Source organism: Nannospalax galili, unplaced genomic scaffold (assembly GCF_000622305.1).
Source record: "Nannospalax galili isolate Female #2095 unplaced genomic scaffold, S.galili_v1.0 scaffold117, whole genome shotgun sequence".
NCBI classification, from domain to species: Eukaryota; Metazoa; Chordata; class Mammalia; order Rodentia; family Spalacidae; genus Nannospalax; species Nannospalax galili.
In genome coordinates, this window is record NW_008341422.1 from 428,691 (window position 1) to 439,543 (window position 10,853).

Genomic DNA, 10,853 nt, shown 5'->3' on the forward strand with positions numbered 1-10,853 from the left:
TGTATTTCCTAGTTAAAAGCATAAAATATATTGAAACCAAAAAAAAAAAAAAATTAAAAATTGGGGGCAAGGAGTTGGGTGGTGATGGTGGTGTTTTGAGACAGGGTGTTATTATAAACAGCCCTGGCTGGCCTAGAACTCATTATGTAGATAGACCAGGCTGGCCTTGAGCTCACAGTTCTGCCTGCCTCTGCCCTACCAAGTGTTGGAATTAAAGGCATGTGCCACCATACCTGGTTTTAAATTTTTATATTTGCTTCAAAAAACTGTCACTAGCCTAATTCAGTATTTTAAGATGAATGCAAAGGAGAAGATGTAAATTAAATCATACCTAGCATACTTATATACAGTTCAGAAGTCATATGTAGCTTTTCCATTGCTTATTCGCCTTAGCTTGTCACAAATCAATATACATTAAGTATATTTCAAGCTCCAGAAAGGTCCTAAGTCTGGCTACAAAGGCAATCTTCAGAATTTCATGTTATAAATGACATTATATTATCAGATATGAACAGCACAAACTATTATCAATAATTCCCAATTTCTTCCACCAATACCGCCTTCCACAAAAAAAGCTGGAATCCTTAGTAACCAACAAAACTCATTTATGTCAACAACTTCAAAAATATACATGGGTAGGCATGGTGGCCCATTCCTTTAATCCCAACACTAGGGAGGCAGAGGCAGGCAGATCTCTACGAGATCAAGGCCAGCCTGGTGTACATAGTAAGTTCCCAGCCAGCCGGGGCTACATACTGAGATCTTGTCTCAAAATGACAAAACAAAAAAAACATGGAATTAACTGACTCTTGTTTGAGGCACATTCTCATATAACCTGGGCTGGCCCTGAACTTGCTCTGAAGCTGAGGATGGCTCTGAACTTCTGGTTCTCCTGCCTCCACCTACTGAGTGCTGAGGTGACAGGCATGGTATATTATTCCACCATATGTAGCTTCTGATTGTTTTAAAGATATTAGAGGCAACACAACACACTGAAATTTCAGCCAATGAGGTTTTTACATGAGGCCTCCATCTTGAAACAGTAAAATAAAGTTTAACTTGATTTTTAAGCCCACGAAATCTTGTGCCTTCCCACTGAAGCACAAGAAATAGGATAGAATGTGCACTCCTAAGAGCACATTCAAGCTCTGGGCCTTCCTAAACTATACACGGAAAAATAGATAACAAATTTAAAAGAAAATAAGCCAAATATGTTCTTCAGCTTTATGTTTAACTAAAAGTTTCATAAACTCAAAGATTAAATATTTCTATGAAAGTACAGCACAAAACAACTATCAGACCCTTGCCTCTCAGAGTGCAAAGAAGGCTGCACAGGTACAGGATACACCTAGCTACTCCAAGCACCACAGGCATTCCTAAGAGCTGCCCATATCAGTGATATCAGTATAACTATTACAGGTAAGAGGACCATGTTTTTCTCAGGCTCTAGGGAGCAGAGGAATAAATGGAACTTTTACCTGTCATAATCATCACACTATGTGTTCTAGGAGAATGTTCTTTGCTGCCCCAGTAAGGAGCTAACAAGTGTGGACTTGAGCTGGCAACTATGGCAGTGGCCAGATCATCTGGCTGGCTGTCAAAGCACCTGCAAAAGCTACTGGATGTCTTTTCTGAAGACTCTGCACCGCCTCAGAAGCACATTCCAATATTCTCCAGAACAGCAAGAAACCATGGTGGTTTTACACATTTATGCCAATAGGTGCAAAAACAATCTTAAGAAAGCACAGTCAGATTGTTACCACAACCTCTACCCAAGGCTGGTGTTCCCCTATCATTTACTTCTGGCAAGAGGAGCACACAGAGACACCAAGTTCTCTTCCACATATGAACAATCATACATCAGCTGTGAAAACAAATTACTGACACACAGGCGATGTGAAAATAATAGTACACATTAAAAAGGATACCTTTTCTTTTACTTAGATGTAAAACAAAACATCCATTTCTTTAAAATAAAAAAGGGATGGAATTAGGTCTAGCACAGCAACAGATGCAAAGGTGTAATTTTAGGAATGTTTTCTGATTTAGTAAAGACCCAGAACCCTTAGTCATGAGAATTTACAGTTTCTTCCCATGAACACATGGCACAAAAGATAAAGTCCACATCATGTTAAATTAGGTTTCCAAGTCTTCTTTTCCTCACTTACAAAGTAGGGATAATGTTTGCCTATACTTCATAAAGTCATTGAAGATAAAATTAAGTAATGCACATCAAGGATTTTATCTAGTGCCAGGTACGTATTAAGCAACAGCTACCCCTACTACTGATGCTACTTTTAGAATCGTGCACTCCCAAACACAGAGTTTAAAGGGCTGATTAAAAGTAAATTTACGCATCCATCCCCTAAAATGGAAGTTGGCAAACTACAGTTTACAAGACAAATAATTCCAGCTACCTTGTTTTTATTTGACATGCTTACTAGAGATGATTTTCCTACTTATTTTGTGTATGTGTATGTGTGTTCACATGTGGGTAGGTGCATGGGTGTGTGGGTATGCATGTATGTGTATGTAAGTGCATGTACAGGCCCAAAATTGACATTAGGTGTCTTCCTGATAACTCTCCACTTTATTTATGAGGCAAGGTCTCTCGCTGAATCTGGAGCTCACCAATTCTTGATAGCCTAGGTTGCCCTGAAGATCTTTCTCTGCCTCCCAAATGCAATCATCACACCTGCCTGGCTTTTATGTGGGTTCTGGGAATCTGAATTCAAGGCTTTACACTTGTGGGGAAATCATTTTATCTACTGAACCCTCTTCCCCAGCCCCAGTTTTAAGCTTTACTTTTTTTAACATTTATTCACCTGTGTATGTGGGTGCCTCTGTGTGTACAGGCATGAGTGTATGCACACTTGAAACAACAAAAATGTGGAGGCTGGAAAACTACTTGTGGGAGTCAGTGCTCTCCTTCTACCATGTGGGTCACAAGATTGAACTCACATCCTCAAACTTGGCAGCAAGTACCACTACCTTTTAAGCCTTCCTGCCAGTCCTGATTTTTGTTTTTAAATAGTTTGGGGGATTTTTTTCCAGTTTTTTTTTTTTTTTTAAGAAATATTTTTGAGTTTTGTTTTCTTTTCTTTTAAGACAGGGTCTCCTGGTAGTCCAGCTAACCTGGAGCTCACTATGTAAATCAGACTGGCCTCAATCTCACAGAGATCCACCTGCCTCTGCCTCCCAAGTGCTGGGATTAAAAGTGTGCCATCATGTCTATCTTAAAGAATATTTTGATTCATGAAAATCAAATTAAAGTAGGTATAAAATTTTACTGATATTTGACTGGAAAATAAACATATCTTAGTCATCATGGCATACCTCCCAGCATTCAGAAGGAAAAGACAAGAGGAGGATCAGGAATTCAAAGCCATCCTCAGTCACAGCAAGTTCAAAGACAGCCTGGCCTTTAAGAGACACTGTCAAAAAAAAAAAAAAAAAACAGCCACATGTGGGCTTCTTTGGTTGTTCTTCGTACTATAAGACAGAAATGAGTGGCTGCAACAGAGAACAAATGGCCTCCGTATGTTTATCATTGTGTTCCTTTTCAGACAAAGTGCCAGTCCTCATCTAGAATCTGGAACATAGCAACTATTTTAATACATGGATGCTCTCTTTTCTTAAACCATGGATAGTTACATAGATTTTTCAGATAATTTTTCAAGTCCGGTGTAGTGGTATGAATGTTATTCCAGAATATCAAGAGGTTGAGATCACAAGTTCAAGGCCAGCCTGAGCAACATACTGGACTTATCAAAAAGAAAAAAGGGGGTCAATTGTGGTGGCACACACCTTTAATCCCAGCACATGGGAGGCAGAATCAGGTCTGTGAGTTCAAGGCCAGTCTGGTCTATATAGCAAGTTCCAGGCCAGCTGGGGCTACAGGGAGACCCTGTCTCAAAAAAGACCAAAAAAAAAAAAGATATTTGGAAGTTACTATGGGATGAAACATGGGGGAAATGTAATTGTATTATGAGAAAGGAAATTTTTTTAAAGTAAGGAACAGAACAAACCCAGTAGAGGTGCCAATGGGAAGAGTGAAACAAGCAGCATGATTAAACATAACGGGAAAGGGCAGCCCGATGAAGCAGTCTCTATTTTCTTTCCCAAAAAGATCTAGTTTGATTCTCGAGAAAAGCATTCTAAGAAAAGTATTTAAACATTTCATTAAGTATTTATGAAGAATCTTACAGGTGTTACTTGGAATATTAAAGGAGAAAAACACAGAACCTGTATCTGGAGAAGAGCACACAGTAATAGTGGAGATAAACTTGAAAAAGACTAAATTACTAAGAAAATTCTGAGCAAGGCACGGGCCTGTGAATGGAAATTCTGTCAGCAGAAAGGAAGGCAAAGGAACTCATGGTCCTACCTATGAAGGAGGCCTGTAGCTACACTCCCAGCAGAGCCTGAAACAGCATGAGGTGAAATGGAAAAGGTACCAAATATGTGAAAACACAGCCAAGCAACATTGAGATAAATGTATGAGTCAGCAAGCAGAGGCGATCATAAGCACATCCCAACTCACAAATGGGGGCTGTTTTTCTACAGCAGTTCACAGCAGTAGTAACAAGCAGTTGAGTACAGCAGTATAGAAACTGTCAGAGCTAATGGAATAAAAAAATTTAAAAATCAAAATAGTTCAGTTTGAGAATGAAATACTGACAATGAATTTCTATCTATAGAAAAGGAAATGAAGCCAGGAAGCTACCCAGTTAAGAAAACAGGCAAAAAATAGAGAAATTAGCCCTAGCCTAATTATATCAAAAAGAAAGAAGAGTATTCAACAGGCACTGAAATTAGAGAAGGTGTTTCTGTGCTGTTTTAATAGCACATTCATGATTGGATAACTATGGATACACCAATGATGACAGAATTAAAAGGTAAAAGTCTAGATGAATTTTCTAACTTTAAAACACAGAAAAATAGCCGGGCGTGGTGGTGCACGCCTTTAATCCCAGCACTCAGGAGGCAGAGGCAGGTGGATCTCTGTGAGTTCAAGGCCAGCCTGGTCGACACAGTGAGTTCCAGGCCAGCTGGGGATACAAGGAGACCCTGTCTCAAAAAGACCAAAAAAAAAAGAAATTAGAAAAATCCCTACAGTATTACACAAATAGCCACACAGAAATTGATATAAGAAGACAGGACACTGTTGTGTCTTCAGTAGGCAACATTCACAAGACTGAACAGACTGGTTCATACCAAAACATAGAATTTCCAGCCAGTTGGATCTGGCTGACTCAGAGATAAAACAGAATTGGTTGTATCCTATCAATAGACGATGACCAGCATGTGCTGACAACTGTCACACCAGATAAGAGCCATTACTGACTACATGGAGATTTTGCTTATTAAACTCTACTTTTTGAGCCTGGTTAAGCTTAGGAAGGAAAACAGTCTTCATTTGTCTCCATATAGTCAAGACTATCCCTGTGCATTTTTGCAAAAGGCTACCTGATAAAGTGCAAGTACTTACTGATATCATCTTCATGGTAAATGACAGAGTGAAATGGCAGGATTCGGTCTTTAATGTATCTTTCTGCTGGCTCAATATAAAATGTGCCACCTCGAGTCTGAATGAATCCTTCAAATCTTCCATCAATAACAGACCCATGACTAAAGCTTCCTTCTTCACCTATGGATGAAAGCAAAAAATTCTTGAAAATTTAATTTGTACATGAATGTTAAATTTGCTATTCTTACATATTGTTTTAAATACCCACAATATGGGGCTGGAGAGATGGCTCAGCGGTTAAGAGCACTAACTGCTCTTGTAGATGACCTAGGTTCAATTCCCAGGACCCACATGGCGGCTACAAACCATCCTTAATTGCACTTCCAGGGAAATCTAACACCCTCTTCTGACCTCCGCAGCAATGTATGACATAGGTGCACTCACATACATGCAGGCAATACACTCATACACATAAAAAAAAAAAATAATAATATATTTAAAATACCCGCAATACAAATTCATTAGGAAATTAATTTCCACACAAAATACATCAATTGAATTTAAGGTATGAATACCAACCAGCATTTCCTTAAAACACACACATAACTGATTTACAACAATAAAAAAACGGAACACCTCTGTTGGTCTTTTTGAGACAGGGTCTTCATGTACCCCAGCTGGCCTGGAACTCGCTATGTTGACCAGCTTGGCTTCGAACTCACAAGGATCCACCTACCTCGCCTCCCAAGTGCTGGGACTAAAGGCGTGCGCCACTATGCCCGGCTTTAATAGTCTTAGCATTGCCTGCCACGTAGACAATAGTCACTCAATAATCAACTTAAACAGGGCTGGAGCCGGGGCTCAGCAGCAAAGAGCACTGGCTGCTCTTGCAAAGGACCTGGGTTCAGCAGCTAACACCCATTTGTAACTCCAGTTCCAGGATATCTGACACCCTCTTCTGACCTCCACAGGCACAACACAATATGCATGCACTTACATACAATGCAGACAAAACACTCATACACATAAAATAAGAAATGTTTAAAAATTTAAAAACTTGGGGCTGGAGAGATGGCGCAGTGGTTAAGAACACTGACTGTTCTTGCAGAAGACCCAGGTTCGAATACCAGCACCAACATGGCAGCTAACAACTATCCTTAACTCCAGTTCTAGGGGATCTGACAGCCTCTTCTATCCTCCATGGGCATTACAAGACACAGGTGCACTTACATACATGCAGGCAAAATACTCATACACATAAAATAAAAATAATAAAAAAATAAATATTAACAAAAAAATTAAAAACTTTACTTTAAACTTAGACAAAAGCAAACATCCACAAATCCTTTGAAATTTATTTATTTGGAATAATTTACTGTTAAAAAGAAACTCCTTTCTATTGGCATTGCACATGAGTCCTTTGGTTTCCCTGTCACCTTTAGATTTTATAAATACATTTTATAATAGAAAAGGGTCAGATACTTCAGAAGGGATTTGAACAAAAGTATATTTACCATACCAACAATCTTTTAAAAAATAACCGGGCAAAGAACTGGGCATGGTAGCATATGCCTTTCATCCCAGGACTAGGCAGGCAAGAGGTAAGTGATCTCTGTGAGTTCCAGGCCGACCAGGGCTACACAGTGAGACTCTGTCTCAAAAATAAACATTAATAAAAATAAAAATTAAAAAAATATTTTAAAGCCAGGTATAGTGGCTCACACGTATAACACTCAGGAACCTGAGGCAAGAGAATCTCTCCAAGTTCAACAGACTAACATAGTCTCAAAAAACCAAAACAGGATATTGGGCAGATTTGTGATGCTATCCCACAACTCCTTAGTGAAAAATAACAGCATAAAGGGACTGAAGAGAAGGCTCAGCAGTTAAGAGCACTGGCTGTTCTTATAGAGGATTCAGGTTGGATTCTCAGCATCTACATGGCTGTTAACAACTGTCTGTAACTCCGGTTCCAAGGAATCCAATGCCTGTTCTGGCTTCCTCAGGCACTGCATGACATGGGTACACTTACATACATGCAAGCAAACCACTCACACACACAAAATATAAACTAAATCAAGTGCCAGAGAGATGGCTCAGTGGTTTAGAGCACTGGCTGCTCTTGCAGAAGACCAAGATTCAATTCCCAGCACCCACACAGCAGCTAACACCCGTCTGTAAATCCAGTTCCAGGGGATTCAATGCCCTCTTCTGACCTCCACAGGTATTGCACAACATAGGTGCACTTACATATACGCAGGCAATACATTCATACACACAAAATAAAAAAATAAGATAAATTTTAAAGAGAAATAAATAAATAAATAAATAAATAAATAAATTGTATAAATAACAGCAAAAAAACAAAAAAAGGGTACTTTCAGTTCTAAATATGATCATAAAATCTAAGCACCAAAATCAAATAACAAGAAGAGTTAGGAAGCAGGGAAAAAGAGGAGGTTTATTTTGCTTCAGTTTGTTCTGAGGGGCACTGAACCCAAGGCCTCATGCATGCTAGACAAGCATTCTATCTCCTAGTCATGTCTACAACATATCACCCATTTCTGCTTTTGTTAACTATGTTAAGGTCGGGCTCAAGCAAGTCTCTTACCTCACCGTCACAAGTACATCAGTCTATTTAAAGGTTAAATTTACCAAAGCTGGATGTGGAAACTGAGGCAGCAGGATGGCTTGAAGCCAGCCTGAACAGCGATAACAAGCTCTTGTCTCAATCAACAAAAAATCAGGGTGGTCCAGTCTACCGAAGGTTGGGAAATGCTGTGCACCACCAGCCAGGACTGTCTCGGGTTCCTTTTGGTTTTAATTGGTTTTTGTTTTTCTGGGTTTTGTTGATGTTACTTTAGCAAAGTTGGGAGTCTATTAAGAAAAGGTTTTTAACAAAATTCTATCTAAGTACAGGCATTAGGGAAGAGATACCCAAGTACGGGATCTGGACTGTGGACTTCTCAAGAGGCAGAGTCACTGGGGAGAGAGGGGATTGTTCAGACTCCCATCTCGTCCTTGTTTCATAAGCATATGACCCCTCATTCGGCAGTCATCCCCAGATATAATCTAAAGTTGGACTAGAGAACAGCCTTCCTGTCCTTTCTGGATCTCTATAGGAAAGGACCCTAGTTAAAGGACTGGCGGGCTTAATTCTTGTGGATCTAAGACTCTTCTAGAATGCTTGATACTCAGGCCAATCAATCAACAGGCTTTCTTCTTTCTCTGCCATCAAAGTAGTCTAAGTCTATCTTCCCCCTCCTCAAAATTTATACAGCCTTTTCTGAAATAACTGCTTATATTTACAATACATACTCCCTGTGCAGGAAAAAAAAATTAAACAAAGTGTTCGAAGTTCAACTTACCATAAATATGTCCAGTGTAAATATGAGAGGTATCATAATCAAGTACTTTATTTGATATTTCTACTTTAAATTCATCACTAAAAAGGGAAGTGTCCCTCTTCATTCGTAGGTTGAATTGTCTGCAAAATGGGAAGGGAGGAGAAATTAAAAGAATCTAAATCAAACAATCATTTTTTTACTATTAAAAAAAGTACACCAAATATTGACTGTGTCACACAATGTCTATTTGAGAAATGCACTGAACAAGATTTTCTTACAAAAATTCTGCTCTAAAAGTTAACCTAGTAAAACAAGATCATTCAAACAACTATGAAGTTCTCTGGCAATAAAAGGATTGGCGGCCAGTCACACTCATCACTATATTCCTGCCCTAGGGTTCTGCAGTTCTGTCATTCAACTTTCCACAACTCAGGCAACTTAAGGAAAGTGTGTCGACTTTAAATCTAGCACCTCTTCTCAGAGAGGCAAGTGCACATGCTCTTTTTCCTACAAACTTTCAGTTCCTTCATTTTTCTCTGAAGCTTCTTGTTCTTACTGATTATATTTAGACCTTCTTTAGTTTGGTCTGGAACGCCCCCCAAAACAGGATATTGGCTGAAAGCATGGACACCCTAACTGTCCTCTCTAAATGAAAAAGAAACAGAAATACTGAAGTAAATTATTTGGTCACTAATCTCGATAAGAGCCTTAAGTTTAAAAAGAAACTTAAGGGGCTGGAGAAATGGCTCAGAGGACCCTGGTAGTTTCTAGCACCCACATGGCAGCTAACAACTGTCCATAACTCCAGTTTCAAGGGATCCAATACCCTCTTCTGATTTCCACAGGCATTGAACAACATGGGTGCACTTACATACATGCAGGCAACACACTCATACACATAAAATAAAAACAAGAAATGAAGTATGTCAAAAACTAAAATAAAAATAAACTTGAAATCACATCTTAAGCCTGAACTTTATTAGCTCAAGATCCCTATCTGTGAAAATTAGATAATAAATCCCATCTATGTTAGCCAGGTTGGGGCTTATGCCCATAATCTGAGCAGTTGGGAAGCTGAGACAGGACGAATGGCATGAGTTCAAGGAGGGGCTATAGAATGGGACCGAATCTCAAAGCACAACAAACAAAATTATAATGCCAGGTGTGTGGCAGTGCACACCTTTAATCCCAGCACTCCCAAGGCAGAGGCAGACGGATCTCTTTGAGTTCAAGGCCAGCCTGTTCTACTTAAGGAGTTCCAGGCCTCCTGGGGCTACAGGGAGGCCCTGTCTCAAAAAATAAAAAAAATAAAAAGTGTAAGTTTTGCCTATCTTGTGGAATTGTTTTAAGGATTAGAGATTATAATATAAAATGTATACAATGCTTGGGCCAAAGGACATGTGCAAAACAAATGACAACAGTCAAGTATCACTGCTAAACTCATTAAAATTTGTTTTCTTTATATTTAGTTTCATTTTATGTGCATGAGTGTTTTGCCTACATGTATGTTAATTGCACCCATGTTGTACAATGCCCACAGATGCAAGAATACGGCATTGGATAGCCAAAAACTGGAGTTACAGACAGCTGTTAGGCATCGTGTGGCTGCTGGGAACTAAACCAGGGTCCTCTGCAAGAGCAGCCAGTGCTCTTAACTGCTGAGTCCCCCTCACTGTTAAACTCTTAAAAATATATCATGTCTTTCATACTTGCTACAGAAGACTACACACAACACAATTTCTACTCAGTGTTCTTTATGACAAATACAAGAAGTATTTTTTCATCTTTTACAAGCATGTTTCAAAAAGAATAGGTACCCTGTTGTTTAGAACACTTGATACAAATTTGCAACACAGTCACACACATCTATGACAAGAATAAATTGGTATAACCCCAGCACTTGGGAGGCAGAGGCAGGCAGATCTCTGTGAGTTCGAGGCCAGCCTGGTCTACATAGCGAGTTCCAGGCTAGCTGGGGCTACAGGGAGATCCTGTCTCAAAAAGACCAAATAACAAAACAACAACAAAGGAGAAAA

The 10,853-nt window shown here is 39.3% G+C and overlaps 1 protein-coding gene across 1 annotated transcript in view; it reads right to left on the bottom strand.

The window, feature by feature from the left end:
* Adam10 (ADAM metallopeptidase domain 10) overlaps window positions 1-10,853 on the bottom strand; it is a 151,238-nt gene that overhangs the window by 76,452 nt on the left and 63,933 nt on the right. Inside the window, exons 4-5 of the mRNA XM_017799089.2 lie at window positions 8,839-8,957; window positions 5,492-5,650 (exon numbers count right to left, since the gene is read on the bottom strand). Coding sequence (XP_017654578.1) covers window positions 5,492-5,650; window positions 8,839-8,957 — 278 coding nt within the window. The remainder of the gene's footprint in view (window positions 1-5,491; window positions 5,651-8,838; window positions 8,958-10,853) is intronic.